Source organism: Delphinapterus leucas, chromosome 13 (assembly GCF_059928025.1).
Source record: "Delphinapterus leucas isolate spDelLeu-1000000601 "Yukka" chromosome 13, BTC_Dleu_Yukka2, whole genome shotgun sequence".
Taxonomy (NCBI): domain Eukaryota; kingdom Metazoa; phylum Chordata; class Mammalia; order Artiodactyla; family Monodontidae; genus Delphinapterus; species Delphinapterus leucas.
In genome coordinates this window covers 8,985,988-9,007,136 of record NC_143141.1, presented here as the reverse complement: position 1 = coordinate 9,007,136, position 21,149 = coordinate 8,985,988, and the positions used below count along the sequence as shown (strand labels likewise).

The 21,149-nt window shown below is 43.3% G+C and overlaps 1 protein-coding gene across 24 annotated transcripts in view; it reads left to right on the top strand.

Annotated features, from left to right (window-relative positions):
- VWA3B (von Willebrand factor A domain containing 3B) overlaps positions 1 to 21,149 on the top strand; it is a 211,733-nt gene that overhangs the window by 177,339 nt on the left and 13,245 nt on the right. For 22 of the 24 annotated variants that reach the window (XR_016395339.1, XM_089922672.1, XM_089922671.1 and 19 more), the window contains 2 exons: positions 13,580 to 13,691; positions 20,660 to 20,784. Coding sequence is in view for 23 of the 24 variants with exons in the window: in XM_089922672.1 (XP_089778798.1) it covers positions 13,580 to 13,691; positions 20,660 to 20,784 (237 nt within the window). In the remaining variant the exon portion in view is untranslated. Of the gene's footprint in view, positions 1 to 13,579; positions 13,692 to 19,590; positions 20,785 to 21,149 lie in introns of those variants that run through there. The other 2 variants (XM_089922681.1, XM_089922682.1) reach the window with 2 other exon arrangements.

The following is a 21,149-nucleotide window of genomic DNA, read 5'->3' as shown; positions in this document are numbered from 1 at the left end:
CCGACCATGGATCAGATTCTGTCCTTGGCACAGGTGATCTCAGCCTGCCACATTCTTCTCTCTTTCCTTGGGGCCTCCCAAGGTGATATTATACATTGGACACAAAATAGGGGTTTGTTAACAGCAATGGAGACATGGATCCAGCCTAGTGGAGGAGACATACTGGCATAGAACGTAACCTCTGTGAGAGCTGAGATCTTGTCTGGCCTTACTTGTAGCTGTATCCATAGCTACATCCACTGAGAATGATGCCTGGCACACAGTGGACACGCAAAAATATTTATTGAAGGAATGAAACCCAGATCCTTATAGCAGAGTATTATAAATATGACAACAGAGGCATAGCCATAGGACAACTGGAAGGTGGGAAAAAGCGAACGATTCTGGCTGAGGCGTTGAGGAAGTCTTCATGGAAGGGATGATTGAATGTGGTCTGGAAGGATGTGTAGGAATTTGAGGGGGGGAGTGTGAGAAATGTTCTGAGTGAGAGAAACTGTTTGTGCAAAGGCAGGAAGGTGGAAAGAACATGGCATGTTCACCAGGGGCGTGGCAGGAGACAAGACGGGAAAGGGAAGATGGCCCCAGAATACAAGGAACTTGGAAATCTCTCCTAGGATCAGGAACCAAGCCTGTAGGAAATGGATACCAGCGAGGGATTTTCAGCAAGTGGAGGACATGAGCAGATTTGTGTCTTGGAAAGATTTTTTTGGCAGCAAGATGAGGCTCAGTGTAGGGATGAAAGACCAAAACCAGGTGCAGACTCCACTGAGAGGTGTTGAGTCCTTGAGTCAAGCCGGTACAGTGGGGAGGGAATGGGCGAAAGAGATACCAGCTGGTGGAAAGTGAATGTGTGGGGTGAGCCAGAGGGCAACGTTGAGGATACCCACAAACTTCCCGTCTTGGACAACTGGGAGACAGAGGCACGGTTAGCCACCACATCCGTGTCACCTCTGCTCCGCAGAGAGACAGCCCCTCTAAACACCCTGTCATTCTCTAACCCCTTCCCACATTTTTGTTTTCTTCACAGCACGTTTCACCCCCTGACATCATGTGCGTGTTTGTTCATCATCTATCTCCTCCGCTGGAATGAGGGGGGGACTTGGTCCGTGTGTTCTGGGTATTCCTAGTGTTGCTGCAGTATCGCTTGGCACCTTGTAGGCACTCCCAGGTATTCGAATGTATGCATGAATGGAAGAACAAGAGGAAGAGGTACCATGGGAGGCAGAGCGGATTTTCAGGGAAAGGTAACTCACTTTAGGTCCTCTTGATTCTTAGATGTCCACAGGGCATCCCGGCGAGAAAGGCCGATAGGCAGCCATGTGTTTGGAGCTTAGGAGAGAAGTCCATGTTACAGAGATAGATTTGGAGGTCATTTGAGGTGCTGAGAAAGGAAGAGGAGACTGTGGAAAGGGCCAAGACAGGAAAGCTAGAGGAGCAGAAGGCCCAGGGTAGGGAGCTATGATGTCAGAGCCTGAGGAGGATAGATGGCAAGAGCCCTGGGTCTGGAGTCAGAGACACCTGAATGCAAGTCTCAGTACTTCCAGATGTGGACCTTCCTTAGGCACTCTAAGCCTAGATGCCTCATTCTTAAATTAGAAAAATCATAGTAGCCACCTGCAAGATGGCTGTGAGACAACGCACATAATATGCTCAGTACGGTGTGCCACGCTAAATGCTCAACAGGAAATGCCCTCAACCCACCTTGCCCGTCATTGCTATTTCCGTTGTTAAAATATTACTGAGGAGTTTGGAAAGTCATACAGGATGATGTCTGAAAACCATTTGATTTTCAAGAGGGAGATCGTTAGTGATCTTAGCCAGAACAACTTCGGTGGCATTTTGGGAGTGGAAGCCAGTGTGCAGAGGTTGGAGAAGTAGAGAGCAGTGGAGAAAGTAAATACAGGAAGTGCACTTTTTGTTCAAGATCTTCCCAGAAAGCAAAGGAGAGAAAATGGAGGGAACTTGATGTGGGAGCCAGAGTGAGGAAGACATTGAGTTTGTGTGATGGTATTGATGGGTCCACTGCTGCCCCCTTTCTTGGTCAGGGGCTAAGGCTGTCCTTTCACTGCCCTGTCCCTACATAGGGTGACCAAAGCCCCCACTGTCAGTTCAGGAAAGCACCCATGTGCCCAGGACAATAGTCCGTAGGTAATGAATGGGCGGGGAGGGGTCCATAGTTGGCAGCTCATCTACAGAGTTCTTTCCACTCTCAACATGGCCCTCTGCAATGGAAGATTTTCTGTATCATTTTCTTAAAACGGTACTTCTCCTTACCATGTGTGATGTATTGTGTGGTATTTTTATCCCATTTTTATCGTGCTCTGTTGAGTTGATTTCATGACCTGCTAACAAGTCTCATCCTTCAGCGTGAAAAATGGTTCGGACCAAAGCTCAAGATTGCCAGGCCTTTTGAGATCCTGTGGTGAAAATCCATCACAGATGCAAGTCATTTTTATTGACTCATATAAAAAAAGTCTCACTTTAAATGTTTTTAGCAGAGGCCAAAGATTTTGATCAATGACTGTAATCTGGAGAGGAAGAAACCTGTTTTTCATTAAGACCCCCTAAAGTTTATTGATAAGAAGTAACAAAAGGTGATCAAAGTTGGTCGGAATGGGATGCCCAATCAGAAATGCCCACGTATGTTCAGAAGGGAGTGGTCCCTGTTTGATCCACTCCAGAATATGTTATGGAGTCTGGAGGTCTGTGGCTCTCTGATTCTTTCCCCTACAGTACGCTGGCACCCAAAGTAGCTGCCATATTGGTTCCTGAGTTTGGGACAGCTTCATGGTTTTTCTGTTGGTGAGGATCAGAGGTGGGGAGAAGTGGCTATACATGCCAGTGTCTGGCTAGAATGTGCCCTGCTTTTTCCACTCAGGCTTTCACTGGCAGTCCCTTGCTGGCCCCAGGATCAGACATAGGGCAAGAATCATTATCCCACCTGCTCTGCCCAGCACCTTATACTGGACACATTCCATGATTAATTGTCCCTCCCTATTTCTGTAATCCACTAGTTTTGTGGCATCCCTGGAGACAGGTGCTTGGCTTACTGACTACATAATGAAAGATCTTAATTCTGAAATTGTATATTCCACTTGAAAGCTCCCTTCACGAGCACCCTTCTTGTTGCCGTGATTGCAGAGCCCAACGTCATTGGCCACTCCTGAGCCCTCGGAGCTACAGTATGGTGGAAATCACCAAGGACATCTGAGTTGTAATTAACCTTCCCAAGTTTTCTCTGGGAGCCTGGTCTAGGGCAGCTCCAGCTATGTTGTCCTGCAGCATTTTCTTAGTAAATAAGGATTGTTCTCCAGAGCAAATCCCACAGAATCCAGGCCCAGAAAGATCCAACGGGCTTTCTGCACCCAATCTTGGCTGCCTTGAAAAACTCGGAGGCAGAAAATCTTGTTAAATTCTAAGTAGCTCTAAACAGCCCTAATAGAGGCCTCGGAAATGTACTTACACAGCTGGCTGCACGTGGTTACTTTTCCAAGTTGAGACTGGCAAGGAATGTGGAGTCTCTAGCTTTGAAGAATGACTAATTGAGTGGTCCACTCCATGGAAAACTGTCCAGGAGAGAGTGTTAGGAAAATGCACAGCAGGAGGGAGGATATGGGTGAGGCTGGGTGAGATGGGAATGGGAGAATGAAGGGACGAAAAGAGACCACTTGGATTTGAAAACATTATATTGGGTTGTGACTTTGACACCACACAGGAGAACATTAGTTGGGGAGACTTAGAGAGAAATTTCTTTGAGTTGTATATAAAATGAAGTCAGAATAAGTAGCGTCATTTGTTATATCTGCTCCCAAATAATAATTGGACCAGTTGTCATTCTTGCATTGTAACCCATTCTTTTGCAGCTCTCATTATTCCCTCTTTAAGGGGAGAACGGAGGCATCACACCTTAACCCTTTATGACTAGCCAGCCTTTCTCATTCCACAAGTAAAACCTTTAGTCTCTTCTGCTGATACTTGGGTCTGGTAGGAAGACTGACTCCTTAGTGACAGTGACACAGAAGGTCCCCTGGTGCAAGGGTGGGGAATTAGCAGGTGTGGGTTGTGCACCAGTGATGCCATCACACAAAGAATGACACGTGCACATTCAGGCCAGTGCCTTGGTGACACATTAACATATGGAAACCAGACCCCCGATGGGTTCCTGAGAGATAATGCTAGGACATGTGGCCAGGGTGGGACTGAAATCCCAGAGAGAGTGAGGTGCCTGGATGGGATGGGCGAGGATGCCAAAGAGAAGATGCTGCCGTGTCGTGATCATGCCCGGGTTAGCTGGGGATTTAAGGAGAGGATCCTACTCAGGAAGACCAGCCACTGCAGGAAATTCACAGAAGGGAAGAAAAACTCCCACCAACTCTAAATAGTATCCAGAAAGGTTTCTGTCTAGTATCCTGATGTTTAGGAGTGGGAAGGAGGGTATCAGCTCCAGGGACAAAAATCACTGCCAGATTGTCTTTTCATTCTAAAGCTGAAGACAGCCATCCTGGCTGGAGATTTCAGCTGGGTGGACCCTAGCACTCTTTTGCCACAAGGCTCATCTTTTTTCATTGGCATAAATTCTACCCTAAACAGGTTTGGGGATGGTCATTGACCTCCCAGTCTGAAGGAGGAGAACCGACTGTGGAGGGCTTATCAGGAGGGTCCAGGCAGGAAACAGAATCCCATTCAGTCACTTCAAGTGAAGAAACATTAATGAAGGGACTATTTGCAGAGGCGGAGGCAGGTCTAAGGCAGCCAAAAGGGGATTTCACCCCAGCACTGGCAATAGCAGGAAGTTGTCACCACCCCCAGACTTGAAGGGTGGAGGGAAATAGTGCTACTGGAGCCTGTAAGAGCGAAGGCCACTAGCCAGAGTAGGGGGTATTCCTAGAGAGACAAAGGGCACGGAGGGAGCCCAGAGCCAATACCCCTGTCTTCCTCCCCCTGCTGCCCTCCGACCTCTTGCCTCCCATTGGCTCAGCCTATTGGAAAGTCAGCCAACAAGAGAAATTGGGTCATGTTGTCCTTGGGGGTCAGCCTCCTGGGGCATGGAGCAGGGCAGGGAATGGACCTGGGGGCAGGTAGATGGCCCAGGGTAACCAGCACAGAGATCTCTTGAAAAGCTTTCTTTAAGGCTCAGCATTTCTTTTTATGCCATCACCTCGCACCACAGCAGGCAGCTGGAGGTGGTCCACGCTCCAGGCAATGACACAGGAGTGGCTCCAGTGCATGGCTGTGATGCATCTCTGGAGTAGCTGCCTGTAGATAACTGTGTCAGTAACATTCGAATTGCAGGCCACAGCGCTGTTAATTTTCAGGTTTAAATACTTAAAACATTTCAAGTTTTTCTCTCTTTGATTCTTCCCTAAAAGAGCAACAAGGGAGTGTTCCCTGAGAAGATGTTACAAGTGTGCTCTTCAAGCTAGGGAAATCGTTCGATTCAGCATCTAATGCATATTTATTAGGTTCCTTTGCTACTACCAAAAAAAAAAAAAAAAACCACCCAAAATAAGTTCAGCCTCCCACAAAAGCCCTTTGAGTTGCTATTGACTGAGATTTGACTGGAGATCTTACTGTCAGGGTGGTTAAGTCTTCTCCCTTGCTCAGTGCTGGGGACCCGTCCGGGGCCTGTCTGGTAGTTCAGGGCATCATCCTGTAATTGTTTCCTGTGCTTCCTAAGCAGCCCCTCACACAGCACAGGAACCACATCGGGAAGAGGGGAAGGCCAAGCAGCACACCAGTCCTGATCTGCTCAGGAAGCAGCCCCCAAAGAGGGGAAGTGGAAACCCGCACAGAAGTTTTGGGGACACGTGTTGCTCACGCTGTGTTTCCTAAAGTTATGATGTTCCCTGAGGTGGAGGGGGAAACAGCTCCGAAAAAGCACGTCCCTATGCTGCTTTGGATTTTAAAGCACAGCTAAGTGCCTGAGGCTTCTGAAAGGGGACGATAATTCTCTCTGCACGTCCTCCTGGCCGCAGCTTCCGCCTTAAGCCTTGGGCTCACGCACGGTGTCCTCAGGGTCCCCGGGAGCCCAGCGCCGACCTGCTATGCTTGTGAGAGGTCTTGCAAGGAGTCTTAGCTTCCTCTTCAGACCGGAGGGACTGAGGCAGGAAATTCCACCTAGAGCTTCACTTCTTTAGCCTTATGGTTTGACTCTGAGGCAGGAAATTCCACCTAGAGCTTCACTTCTTTAGCCTTATGGTTTGACTCCTGTTAAAATGCAAATAGCCTAGGAAGGAAAGCGCTCCAAGTCCTTTCAATTCTTTACCATGGGTCGGTCACTCCGCTGCCTAGAGGGGCTGGGCAGGAGTTTGCCATCCCTGATTTATGTTTTCCTGTAAGGTCTTTTTCTCATTTTCTCTCCAGAACCCATTTCCAAAAGGGATGCAGACCCTGGATACTCTTGTGGTGGAGAAACCCCTCTAAATCTAAATGAAGGGAGAGATAGTGAATGTCAGAAAATGCTCCAGGCTGGCCTTGTCCTCCTTACCAAGGTTTTAAAAAGAGTTGAATTATTCAGAGACAGTTTGCAAGTATTCTGGTCTTATAATTAGGTATCCTAGCGAGAGGAAACATGTCATGAACATGTCAGAACATGCCTGACACTACATGTATTATCTTGATTAGCACAGTCACAGACTTTACTTGGCTTTAAGGACAAAACATGGACAGACAAGCCATTGGAACTGCCGCTAGTACAGTTTGGGGATTGGGTCCAGCAGAGTTCAGTGATTTGGGGCAGGAAAAAATATAGTGGTTTTACGACAAGATTTTGAGCCGAAGAGTAGTTCTAGTTACATCATGGAAGTGCATTCTGTACCTGATGTGAAAACATGTTGTTTGTTAAATGGAAAATTCTAAAGCATCAAACATTTAGTAACTTTACTCCACCAATGCAAACCTGAGAGCATGACCTTGAAACTAAGTAATGAAATGAAAGGAGGGTAGACCATGTTGGATCCTGATCTGCACCACCCGATAATTGGATCTGGCAAAGAAGTGAATTGGATTCTCTGAATTTTGGAGACAAGGCAAAATCAAATTATCCAGTGGACAGCATCCCTAACTGCCAGCATCATTGCCTATCTGACTTCCTCACTGAAACTGGCACGCAGTTACTGCCAGGCACTTGAACCTAGAGATGGGTCGGCTTATTTATTTAGTGCTAGCATTTCTTGTTCTCTCATTCTCCATCCCCTTGTCCTCCATAGATTTCTTTTTTTAAATTTATTTTTGTAAAGAATGTTATTTTATTTTTTATTTTTTATTTATTTTATTTTATTTTTGGCCGCACCGTGCAGCATGTGGGATCTTAGCTCCTGGACCAGGGATCGAACCCGCACCCCCGGCATTGGAAGTGCAGAATCTTAACCACTGGACTGCCAGGGAAGTCCCCATAGATTTCATTTTAAAGCCCAGTAGCACGCTTGTCTTGTGCACATGCATAGGTGACTGATGGCAGGAAAGGAACAGGGAAGCTAATGTCCTCTAGTATGGGCTGTAAGGGGTCTCTAAAGTCTTTGGCAAGACTCAAAAACAGCGGGACATCATCTTTCTGGAAAGGTGCTGTCAACTTTGTGGCTGAAGGGATGGTGTGTCTAGCTGCCCTGATCGATGTCCTTCCACCCTGGGAGACCAATGCTCTATTTCTGTGAATGAACCATTGTATTAATGCTGGCCCTGTTGGTTTGTTTCGCCACGGCTTCTCTGCTCTATCTGTGGTGTAGTTGAGTTGCCTCTGCAGGGATATGGAAGAATCACTGAGTGTACAGTGAACAGTTCCTTCCATAAAGCTACGTGCTGTGGAAACAGCCAGCAATGAATTCTTGCCAATAGTAGTAACTGTTGGAAACAAGAGCAGAGTGAATGTGAGTATGCAAAGCCCTTTAGTAGCTGTAAGGATCCTTTCAGGTAAACTCACAGATGTGTGAATGACTCGAATGGGAGGTGATACTTTTCAGCGATTTAAAAATGCAGTTTCTTAGGTGGCATTTTCAGTGTGTTAAAAATGAACACCGGCAACCCTCTGTATCGCTTCTGTTCGTGGCTGCTGCCCTTGCAGGGAAGGTCCTCACAGAGTGAGTGGTTTTCCTATATCAGATGAATTGGTAAGTGAATGAAAACTATGGAAAAAAAAAAAAAAAAAAGAGGTCCCTGATGATCTCTGGCAACTGACTTCAGATTTGTACATGTGAAACTGTAGAAAGCAGTCACATTGGTTAGCCTCTGGCTAGTATATTGAGAGAATCAGTATTTGGAATCCAGAGATTAAAAGGGGCTATTTAAATAAATTATGTGATTATACTCATTTAGAATTTTGAAAAGGAGTTTTAAATGTTTCTAGGCAGAGGTTCTAATAAATGTCTGGTCTGTTGATGAAATCTAAAGGGGAAAAATCGCTTTCTGGAATCGATGTGGACATCTTTTGTAATAACAGGTTGTTACAGGTCTGGAGGTGATAAGACTGTCTGATGCCTCAGGGACCAACAGCACCTCCCTGGCTGATTGGTCTTTGATATGAACACTGATGGTGTGCAGTAAGGTGGCTTTGGAGGTTCACTTTATGTACAGGTGAGGTATTTATGCAACAGCTGATTTAATTTGGCTTATTCCAAATTCTCAAGATTCTAAATTCTATCAATGAGAATATACTGTACATGGAATCTTCCGTCAAGGAACTGACTGTAGGAAACTGTGGTGTGGGCATCTCTTTGGAGTATTATGATGGAAAACACTGCTATTCATGTCACAGTTCTGGCCATTACATTTCCCTTATATTGTAAAAACTACAAGCAAGGGTATCCTGCTTGTGTTCCTGTCCGTGTACACACATAGCCTGACAGTTTCCCCAGCACTGCAGAAAGGCTAGTAAGGCCTAGACTCTCCTGGACAGATATGAGAGGATGTTAGAGATCATTTATTTTATCTCCTTATTTTGCACATGTAGAAACTGAAGCCCAGAAATGTTAACAGACTGCCCAAAGTCACACAGCCACCTGGACAGCACTCAGTCCCATTTCTCCTGTCCCCTGGTCCAGTCTCCTCCCTTTGAGGCCATTTCAGATGGGCAGGAGGTCATTCTGATTGCCCACGGGAAGGAGTGCTTAGGTTTCTTCTCTGGGTGAAGCCCAGGAACAGGCAGATGACATTCACCAGCTACCAATGATGTTGGGCCATCCTCTTTGACGTATTGAGTACATCGGTAAAAATAGAAATTCCATGAGAATAGAGGGTCCCCAGCAAAATTCAACTAGATGGGAACATCATAAACAAAAGCGTGGTGTTCATCTTACATTTTTGTCTGTGACCACATAGGCTACAAGCAACACAGGTCTGAAGACTTGATCATATCCCACCATCCTGCAAGAGACTTTAAGCCCTTAGTTCATTATTTCTTCCCTGAGGACCTAGCTCTAACTTTTCAGCTCCCAGGAAATAAAGCATACTCCCACTTCTTTTAGTGAACCTGAAAAGTATCACCAAACAGATACAAATGATAGATGGCTGCAAAATGCTCAGTTATATCAGGGCACCAGGGAAATGAGCTGCAGGTTTCAGGAGCCCAAACCACACTGAACATGAATCATGACCCAGGAGTAAGTGGTGTTCACACCACCTGAAGTTATTTCAGTTTTTCTTGTCAGTCGCCTCATAAATTAGAGACTTGCTTAAGTGAAGACCAGCAGATGAACTCATAAAATATGCATCGAATCCTTTATTGAGGATATAGCTACAGCAGTGCAAAAAAGATGGCATCAAAGTGCATGTGAAAACAGTTTATATTGGCTTTGTGTCATGGAGAAGAGGGTCACCTGATGGTCTGCAAAGATGAGAAGCTGGTGAATGATGTCACTGGGTGCTTTGATTGGGTTGGAGGACTAATTTCTTGGAGAAATCCAACAATTAATAAGTTAAGGGTCAAGAAAGGAAAAAAATGAAAAAAATCTGGGTGGGAAAACCCCCATTTTCTACACTATAGCAATTTGAAGAAAAAGGCCTGTTTTGTTTATTTTTTGATTTAAGAGTAGATTCAGAAACTTGTGTTCATTCGCCTCTTCAGCCCACTATGCAGAATACCTTGAGCAGTTACGCAGGGAAACAAGAAGCAGATGGCTGCCTATTTTAACCTTCTTTAAAAAGGCAGATGTATACAACTATAATTTTCACACCATAAAATTCACCTATTTCAATTCAGTGATTTTTAGCAAAACTGACAGAGCTTCAACCGCCACTACAATCCAGTTTCAGAACATTTCCATCACCCAGAAAAGATCCCTCATGCCTATTCGGAGTCAGTCTCCATTTACACCTCAAGCCCCAGGTAACCACTAATCAATTTCTGTCTCTATAAATTTGTGTTTTCTGTAAGTTTCGTATATAAATGGCTGAGTAACATTCCATTGCATTGATATACCACATTTTGTTTACCCATTTCCCCAGTCCACTGACGTTTGGATTATTTCCATTTTTCCATTACTGTGAATAATGCTGATATGAACACTCACATGCAAGTGTTTGTGTTATAAAAATTTCTGTTTCTCTTGGCTAGATGTCTAATAGTGGTATTTCCAGGACATACAGTAAGTTTATGTTTAATTTTTAAAGAAACTGCCAAAAGCTTTTCCAAAGTGTCAAAAATCAATTGACCATAAATGTAAGGATTTGTTTCTGGACTCTGAATACTGTTCCACTGATCATATGACTATCCTTAATTCAGGACCACACTTTCTTGATTACTGAAGGTTTACAGTAAGTTTTGAAATTAAGAAGAGTAAGTCCGCCAGATTTGTTCTTTTTCAAAATGATTTTGGCTCTTCTGGGTCATTTACATTTATGTGTAAATTTTAAGATCAGCATCTCAATTTTGGCCAAAAAAAAATTCCTGGGATTTTGTTTGATTTATGTAGAATCTATAGATCAGTTTGGTAAAAATGACTATTTTAACAATATCAAGTTTTCTCGTCCATGAACATGATATTCAACTTCTTAGATCTTTCATTTCTCTCAGCAGTGTTTTGTAGTTTTCAGTGTATGAGCTTTTCATATATTTTTGATAAATTTATTCCTTAGTCTGTTCTTCTTGATTCTATAAATGGAATTCTTAATTTTATTTTCAGACTGTTCATTATTAGTACATGGAAATACAATTTTTTCTTTTTTGTATATTTAACTTGCATCATGACACCTTGCAAAACTTTTTAACTCTAGTAGTGTTTGTGTGCTTTCCTCAGGGTTTTCCACATATAGGGTTATATCATTTATGAAGAAAGACAACTCTACCCGTTCCTTTCCAATCTGGATGCCTTTATTTTTTTCTTGCCTGATTGCACTGGCTAGAACATCAAGTACAACGTTAAGTAGAAGTTGCAAGAGTATCTGGCCTTGTTTCTGATCTTAAGGGGAAATCATCCCATATTTCGCCATTAAGTGTCATGCTTGCTGTAGGCTTTTTACAGATGCTTTTCATCAATTTGAGGAAGTCTCCTTCTGTTCCTGGTTTGTTGAGCGTCTTTATCATGAAAGGCTGTTGGATTTTGTCAGATGCTCCTTCTTCACGCATTAAGATAATAATATGGTTTTATTCTTTACTATATTAATTTGGAGTATTACATTAATTGTGGATGCATAATTATGGATGTTAAATTAGCTTTGCATTCCTTGGATGACTCCTACTTGGTCATTGTGTATAATTCTTCTCATATGTTGCTGGGTTTTTTGCTGATATTTTCTTAAGAGATTTTTGCATCTATATTCACGAGGAATATAGGACTGTAGTGTTCTTTTTCTTGTGATGTTTTTGCCTGTTTTGGTATTGGGGTAATACTTGGCCTTCCCTTTTCTAATATAAGTGACCTTCCTAGTAATTTCTGGTTTCCTAGGGTTCCTCTTTTTAATCCTTCAGCCAGAAATCCAGGGTTTTATGTCCCTAACTCAGTCACGTGCTTCCATATATTGTGCTTGCCTTTGGGACCAAACAGAGGCTAGATACATAGAGAGAGAGAACAGTGGGGGTTCACCCACCCTGTTGGAGCAAGAAGATTCCACTCCTGCAGAGTTTTGGCTCCTCCAGGCTCGTTTTGCCAACACTGCTGCCACTGCACAGAATTGCTTAGGGACTGAGGTCTGAGTATGGAGGGAGAAAGGGGAGAAGGATTTCTGTATTCTTTCCAAGGGTTAGGAGTTCCTTTTCCCATTCCTTAAGCCAGAACTAGAGGGCTTCTTTTAGAGCTCTCTCTGTCTGTACTCTGGAGCCCACTTCTGTGTTTTGGGCTGTCTTGAGGTCAGGCCAGGGAATACCAGAGGAAAAAAATGGTAAACACCCTACCAATTTGGTGGTACTTTGAATTCTTGTCTTCTTTTCCAACCCATTTGCTACCAATTGCTTTTCAGAATTCTTAAATAGATTTTACCTAGAAACCCAAACACTATATGTCTGTTTTTTATTTTGTTTTCTAGTAATTCATTTTAAATTTATTTTACAAGATCGTTGGTCCTCACATTGATTGGAAATCAAAAATAATGACTTTTCTGGATGATGGAATGGAGGCTTTTGGGGGTTTTTTGGAGGAGCAGTGGAGATTGGGTCTCTCTACTAATGATCAGTCATCAAGCATAGAAAATAGGACTTTAGATAGAATTGGACTTTACAGATCAAAAATGAAGCTACCAGTTTCTTCCTGTAGTAGACACAACAGTCACATTCACTCCAAGCCTTGATTCATGTGGTAGCATTTGGAAATAACAGAGCAGTACTTTCCTTTGTTTTTTCTGAAATTGTCTGGGGGTGAAGTCTTCCCAGAGAGACTATAACTGAGCTGGGCTTTGAAGGGGTTATCTGGAACACGAAGGCCCTTGCTCATTTTTAAATATCTTTTTTTCTCTGTTCTTCAGATTGGATGATTTCTGTTCATTTGTCTTCAGGTCTCTTTCCTCCATCGTATCAATTCTGCTATTTAGCCCTTCCAGATATTGTTGGGTTTTTTTTTACTTCTAAAATTTCCATTTTTTTTTTTTTATAGTTCCTTTTTCTCAGCTGAAAACAACTACCTTACTGTTCATTTCAAGAGTATTTACCTTTACCTCATGTACTATGGTTATAACTGCTGATTTGCATCTTAATCTGATTATTCCAACACCTGAGCCATCTAAATACTGTGATCTGTTGATTTCCTTTTACCTTGAGAATTGGTCATGTTTGCTTTTGCTTCTTTTGTGTGTTGCATTTTGGATCGTATATGCATATATTGAATATCATAGTTTAAAACTCCGGATCCTGTTTAAATTCTCCGGAAAAGGCTGCCTTTTTTTGTTTTGTTTTAACAAAGCTTGATTAGATTTAGACTGTGAATTCTGCCTCATTTTCTATGTGCAGTGTTTTCCATATCAGTTCAGTTTTAAAAGCCTGTTCCCAACAGCATAGAACAGAAAGTACTCCAGAGTGAGTATACAGTATATGCACGTCCTGTAATTCCTCAACAGTGTGATTCTAAGTAAAGAATCGCACACTATCCTGTATCTGTGACTTTCACTGTCTGCACTTACTTTTTCTATCAACTATTAATGTTTTTTTTTTTTTTTTTAGCAACAGAAAATTCAAGGAACTCCAACAAAGAAAAGCAAATCCAAAAAATTGGATCCACTCAAAGGCCAGAAGGTTATTGCAAGATGTGACGAAAATGGCTTTTATTTTCCAGGTAGGTATTTTATTTTGTAAGATTCCCTTGTTACATAATATGATATTGGGAACCAGAAGTTCTCAAACTATGCTTTCCCTAGCACACTGACACTTCATGAGCTATGCTGAGGTATTCCACTTCTAAAATGAAATGATGAAGTTTCTCCCCATATTTGTGGGGAAGTAACAGCCAGAAAAACTTACTTTAATCTTTCTTTTGTTTAGTAAAGTTTTCCTACATACCTACTATGTTCCACGTATGTAATATCCCTAAGGTGCTGGTCTAGCGTAGTGAGCAACCAAATAAGTAAAATACGTAGTGTGTCAGACGCAGGGCTATGAAGGGAAATGAAGCCACGAAGAGGGTTGAGCGTGTCAAAGGTGAAGCTCGCGATTCTAGATATGGTGGACAAGGAAGAGCTTCCAGGGAAGGCAACATATTACTAAGGACTTTAAAAAGGAGCCATGAGATTATCTCAGGGAGAGTTCTAAACACAGGGAACAGCAGTACGAAGTCCTGAGGATGGAGTGCCCATGACACCCTCGTCCTTGAAGGAAGAGGCCAGTGTGACTGGACCCGAGAGGTTTGCCCAAGACTTTCTGGGGCATGTGATCCTGAAGGAATCAGCCAGGTGAAGTTAAGCAAGAGCTTCATGAATAATGAAAATGATATGTGTGAAGATCTAGAGGTGAAGAAAAACATTTTATGCCTGGAGAAATAAAATAGATTATGGCTGGAACCAAAATGCAAAGGAAGGGTAGAAAGTAAGAAAGCTCTTCGGAGAGGTAAGTGTGTGGCTGTTCGTAAAGGGTTATGTTAAGACGTTTGAACTTTATTGGGGAGTCACATTTAAAGCAGGAAGAAACACAGTCACACTTGAAGTTTTAAAAAGATCCCTCCCAGCGCTGTGTGAAGAGTATATATGGAGTGGATTAGGACGTCACTTGGGTCCCTGGCGTGGGTCATAAGGTAAAGGATGGTACCTGTAGGAGATGGCGGTATGGACAGGAAGATAACGAGGTGTGTCTGGGACGTGATGAATTGTAGGTGCACCACAAGACGCTAAAGTTGTCAGAGAAGCAATTGGAGATAATGGGTCCAGAGTCTGGAGGAGGAAATCTGTAGGGAGATAGAGATTTTTGCCACGTCAGCACAAAAGTAGTCATTGAAATCATGGTAAAGGCCTATTGGGAAAGAGAGCTTAGAGAAAGAACCCTGAGGAAGAGCTGTCAAGCAGAAAGACTGTACCTCAAAATATAGCTGATCTTAATGTAGGCATTATCTGTCAATCACCAGTTAAGTAGTTCTTTATTAAACTTAATTTAATCTGCTTTTTAAGTGAGAAAAATACTTCATCTGGAGTTTGGGTTTCCAGCAGGCATATGTGTAGAACTTATAACTAGGATATTTTATTTGAAATTTGGTAAATGTGCTTTGAAGTTGACTGCTTGAGAGAAAAATGGATCCAGGCATTTGAGATGAGCTCCTAGGCTGAGGCATGAAACTCTTCTTTGCAAGAGCAGGGCCTGAGAACCTCCTATTTCTCTGGGGCTTAGATTTGCTGAGAGGTGATCATAGGAGGCCACCCCTCCTTGGTTTTCTGAATCTGAGCCACGGAGCAGGACCCAAGGCTAATTTAGCAGTTGAATGAAAATGCTGAAAATGACAGGATTCCAAATGGCTGGATTAGGGCTTGAGATCAGTTTGCCGGCCAGGGTCCCATTAAAAAATAATACTGCTCAAACTTTTCCCCCAACCATCCCTGTGTAATAAGGAAATGCAGAAGACCTACCGCTGCTGATCTGGGGGAGTAGAGGAAACAGGTAACACAGAGCCACATGCAATACCTAAGGCCATGGCAGCAATGATTATTGCCCTGGTTGTTTTTAAATATGCAGCTAGAAGCAGAGAGCACACAGTCCTAATAGCTCCATGGGATTTGGCCATTTGGGAATTTTTAATCTGTGGCTCAGATAAGTCACTTGAAAGGTAATAAATATTTGATGGGAATCCCCTGGCAGTCAGGTGCTTAGTGGTTAGGTCTCGGCCCGTTCACTGCCAGGGCCCGGGTTCAGTCAATCCCTGGTCAGGGAACTAAGATCCTGCAAGCCGCGTAGTACGACCAGAATAAAAAAAAAAAAAAAAAAGGTAATAACATAATAAACACTTGAATTTAGTCATATAATCAGTTATTTTGATTAGTGGCTAGTTAGTAAATATTGACTCAGCTGAATTAAATGATGATGCATCGGTTAAGGATGGACTTAGTTTCTGTTTCCCTCCCCACAGCCCCCCTTTACACTCCCCTCCCCCCCACAAAGTCAATGTATCTTTTCTTTAACTGGGAACTTCAACTCTATTTTACCCTCATAGAGTTATTTTTTCAAAAAAAAATAATTTTAAACTTCCAGAAAATTTGCAAGAATAATAGAGAACTCCTGTATACTTTTACCCAGATTTACCAATTTTTAACATTTTGTCACATTTATTTTACCAATCTATTATTTTATTTTTCCGTTCTCTCTCTCTCTGTCTCCTTCCCTCTACCGTAACACACACATTATTTTTTCCTGAACTATTTGAGATTAGGTAACGTCATGCCCCTTTGCCCCTTGATACATGTATTTCTCAAGAACAAGGGTATTCCCTTAATATTACCACAGTCAAGTTATAAAATTCAGGAAAGTTAATATTATATAGTTTTATCTATATATTTCAATTTGGTTAATTGTCCCAAGAATAGCCCTTATAGCATTTTTTTCCCTCTAGTATAGGTCCCAATTCACAATTGTTATTGCATTTAGTTATTTCTCTTTAGTCTTCTTTAATCTAGAATCATTCTCTAGCCTTTTCCATCATCTTTTATGATACTGACATTATTTAACAGTAAGGCCAATTATGTTATGGAATGTTCCTCAATTTGGGTTAAATTAGATTCAGGTTAAGTGTTCCCAGCCAAAATGTTATGTGATATCATTGATGCCATATCCCTCTCAGGGCAGCCTATCCAAAGGCACATGATGTCCACGTGCCCTCATTAGTGATGTTCATTTAGATCACCTGGTCACTGCAGGGTACTGTTTTTACCCCTTACAAAAAAGAAGGCCAAATAGAGTTTTGTGGCATGATATTCACTGATGACTCCTTTTCTGATAACTTTTGTTCAAAACCTCCTAAATGTTTTTAATGAAAAATAGCTTTAAAATGTATCTGAGCAGAAGGTGGCTTTGGAGCAATGGGATCAGAGCATCCATTGCTCAAGCCCACGTCTACACTGGAGCAGAGCTGACCCAGTTGTTGCCGCCATCCTTGGGAATCAGGGCAGGTATTTCCGTATGGCTAACTCTATGCAGGGGTCAATGTGGATTCACTAGTTGAGGAAGGGCTGTGTTGTGCAGAACAGAAGGGACAAGCTGGTAGCCTGGCTTATTAGGATGCCGAAAGGCAGGGAGGCAGACACACTTCAGAACCTTATTTCAAATCATTATTTGTAGGAATTGGGTCATCCTTCCCATTGTTCAGCAAGAAGCAGGATTTTATCTCAGGAAATTCAGTGGTGAAAAGTCTGGGTTGCAAGATTTCTGCACTATGTCGTTGGAACAAGTTATAACGGAAGAAGAAGGTTGGGGCAGGGGAGGACTGAATACTTTCTCAGGGGTCATGATTTAGGATCAGACAATCCTAAGTTTTTATTTATTCGAAGTCTGCTTCTTGCCTCTACCAGCCGTGTGACTGGAATCACTGAAGTTCTCTGAGCCTGTTTCCTTATCTTGCCAAATGAGATTTAAAACAATTAAACCCCCCATAAGATCATGGTGTAGATTAAATATGATAATGTACAGCATCTTGAAATTGGAAAGTGTTCATTACGTGTAGAGTATTTCTATTATCTCCTCTTGGGAGATATAAACAACTCACCTGGGGTCCTCACCTGGGGGTAGAGGGAGCTGCTTGCAGTTTAAAAACTTTAACAACAGCTTTAAAACTTTAAGAGCAATTTGAAAAGGCAAAAACCAGCACAGTGCGCTATAAAGGAAACCTCTGAGACTAAAGAAGAGAATGTGATGACTAGATGTGTAGGCTGGCATTCAGTGGAGGGGGGCAGGTGGAGGGGACGCTTCTGGTGGAGCAGAACTGATGCCCTTTTCAGGAAATGGGATTCGAGCCGGGCTGTGAATATCGGAAGGTTCTTATAGCCAGCGGTTAAAAAAAAAATCCACTCTCCAGCCTGAGAAGTTCCTATTTGGAGTGAAGATTGAAAACCATTCCTGCTTTTTTCACCAAATGAACTCACGCATGCTGTCTGCCTAGACTGTTTCTTCACTCCCCTGACCTCTGGGCATAGGCAGTGTTTTTGCTGAGGGTCTCAACTAAGGTGTGTCCCCTTTTCCCCCACACCTGGGTATAGGAGAGCCCCCTGGCTGAGGTGGGGAGGCCCACTCGTACCCAGGAAGATGACGGAGTGGAGATGCTTCTTTCTGCCTGCTGGTCCAACCTCCAGAGCCCAGTCCCCTAACATGGTCCCAGGAGACGTTTCAGAGCAGGAAACACCATCTCACCTCTCTGAGGCTGAGGGCAAAGAGAAACTGCAGTGTAAGGGCAGCCAAAAATCAGAAGCTGATCTTGAATCAGGGCCTAGAAATGATAGCAGCTCCTTAATGAGGTGGAGAAGGGGTAAGTGCAGAGGCTGAGCCATGACCGAACAGGCCAGCAGCTCTGGGTCCTCCCGCCTTGGAGGACAGCCAGGTGTCAACACCGTGAGGCTGGTTCTAGAGTTAGATTGGAAGAAACTACACTAATTTCTGGAGGTGAACAAAGGTCCACATCTGCAGAGATCGGAACATAAAAGAGCTGATAGTCTAAATTGCCCATCGACAGATGAATGGATAAAGAAGATGTGGTACATATATACAATGGAATATTACTCAGCCATAAAAAGGAACGAAATTGGGTCATTTGTAGAGATGTGGATGGATCTAGAGACTGTCATACAGAGTGAAGTAAGTCAGAAAGAAAAACAAATATCGTATATTAATGCATATTTGTGGAACCTAGAAAAATGGCACAGATGAACCTGTCTGCAGGGCAGAAATAGAGACACAGATGTAGAGAACAAACGTATGGACACCAGGGGAGGAAGTGGCGGGGGGAGGTGGTGGTGGGATGAACTGGGAGATTGGGATTGACATGTATACACTAATATGTATAAAATGGATGACTAATAAGAACCTGCTGTATAAAAAAATAAATTAAATAAAATTCAAAAAAAAAGAATACAAGACACTAAGTGAGCTATTTTGCTTGTTATCAGAATAAAAGATGAGGAAAGAGATTAAAAAAAAAAAAAAGAGCTGGTAGTAACATACCAAAAGTCTAGGTCTAATGGTCTCAAGCAGGGGTCGGCAGCCTTTTTCTGTAAAAGGCAGCCGATACATGGATTAGACGCCGCGGGCCATCCAGTCACACAGCTACTCACCTGAGGCAGATACCTGAAAAACTGCATCCCAGGTTTGAGACTGGATTCTGCAAAGTCCCAAAGGCTAAGAATTTGAGGAGGGTCCCACTGGCCAACAAGGTCATCTTGGCAGCCCAGACCTTTACCCCTGCCTGGGGCAGGGCCGGGGTTGGGGTGGGTTGGGATGCGCTTGTGTGCTTGGGGATGCTAGGATTCTCCTCAACTCAGAGGGGTTCTTCGTTTTCATAATAGGAATTCTTTCTAAAAAATAGTGTTAGTTTTCCTAATTAAAAGGGTAGAGTCAGTTTATGGTAGAAAATGTGTGAGCCATGTGTAAAGAATGTTTCAGAAACCAAACCGAACATTTAGTCCAATAAGAAAACAGACAACATAAAGCTGGTTTTCATATGTGTGTGGTGTTTTTTAAAAAAATAAGTTTTCCCTTTCTTTGGCCATTTAAAGCAAGACACCTGGACTTGAGATGAAAATCAGCAGCTGTTTCTTTGCCACCTGAAAGCACATAGGACTTTGCGAACGCCGGTGTGTGAGCTGGGGCGAGGATGCCGGGCACTCACGCTGTGGGAGCCAGTGGGGACAAGCTCATTTCTGTCTCAAACTAGGGGGTCCAAGTGCAGCTGTTACTGCCGGGAAAGTCAAAACGTCCCCCCAGTATTTATAATCCCTTTTAAATGGGAAAATATAATAAATTTCAACTAGGATAAATGACAAAATACGAGAACCTTAACACCAGTATTTTCTTTTCCTGTTACAATAATCTCTGCACGTAACTAAAAGACAAGAAAACTTGCTTCCTTTTTTCTTCCTTTTCTGATAGTACATTTTAGGGACACTGTGGGGTGTGTAATGTTAGATGAAAAGCTGAGGATGAAAATTCATATTTCCTTTCACTTTCACAATTTAACAATGATTTTCCTTTTTTAAATTTTTATTGGAGCAGAGTTGATTTACAATGTTGTGTTAGTTTCAGGTGTAGAGCAAAGTGACTCAGTTATACATATACCTACATCCACTCTTTTTTAGATTCTGTTCCCATATAGGTCACTACAGAGTACTGAGTAGTGTTCCCTGTGCTGGACAGTAGGTCCTTATTAGTTATCCATTTTATATATAGTAGTGTGTATCCTAACAACGGTTTTCTGTCTCCAAGTATTATAGAAGGAAATATGACTAAAATAAATAAGGGAATCAGACGTTAGGAAGTGTCCAGGGAAAGGATATTTCTAGGAACAGTGTTCCCAGCAGATTGGCTGCTGGTAATGCTGGCTGAACAAGTTTCCGCGCATTCTCTTAGCTTCCCAGCTCAGCTCTGGAGCAGAGCACGGCACTACGCTCTGACTTGCTCAACCCCAGCAGGCGTCATAGAGTATCCAGTGTTATCTGGTGGAGAAACCAAGGGGCACAGTGATGTAAGCAGGCAAAGTGCCGTAACTTAGCTTGACCAACGGGATGGGGCAAGCCTAAGGGAATAGGCATTGCCTTTCTGTTTTATTTTAAATGTGATTCCTTACAGGGGTTGTGAAGAAGTGTGTGAGCCCCACCCACGCGCTCGTGGGCTTCAGGTACGGAGACACCAAGGTCGTGCCCATCTCGTTCATCACACCTGTGGGGGGCGCCATGCCCTGCCCACTGCTCCAGGTACCTGCTCCAGCCATCTGTTCCTGGGCCCCTTTTTTTTTTTTTTTTTTGCGGTACGCAGGCCTCTCACTGTTGTGGCCTCTCCCGTTGCGGAGCACAGGCTCCGGACGCGCAGGCTCAGCGGCCATGGCTCACGGGCCCAGCCGCTCCGCGGCATGTGGGATCCTCCCAGACCGGGGCACAAACCCACGTCCCCTGCATCGGCAGGTGGACTCCCAACCACTGCGCCACCAGGGAAGCCCCATGGGCCCCTTTTCACCGTTCCTAGGGCTCTGGATAACAGTGACCCCTCTTCCTATAGACCCCTTGCCTAGCAGTTTCTTGGCTCCTGACCCTGATCTGCTAACGCCCTGTTAAGTAGCTCA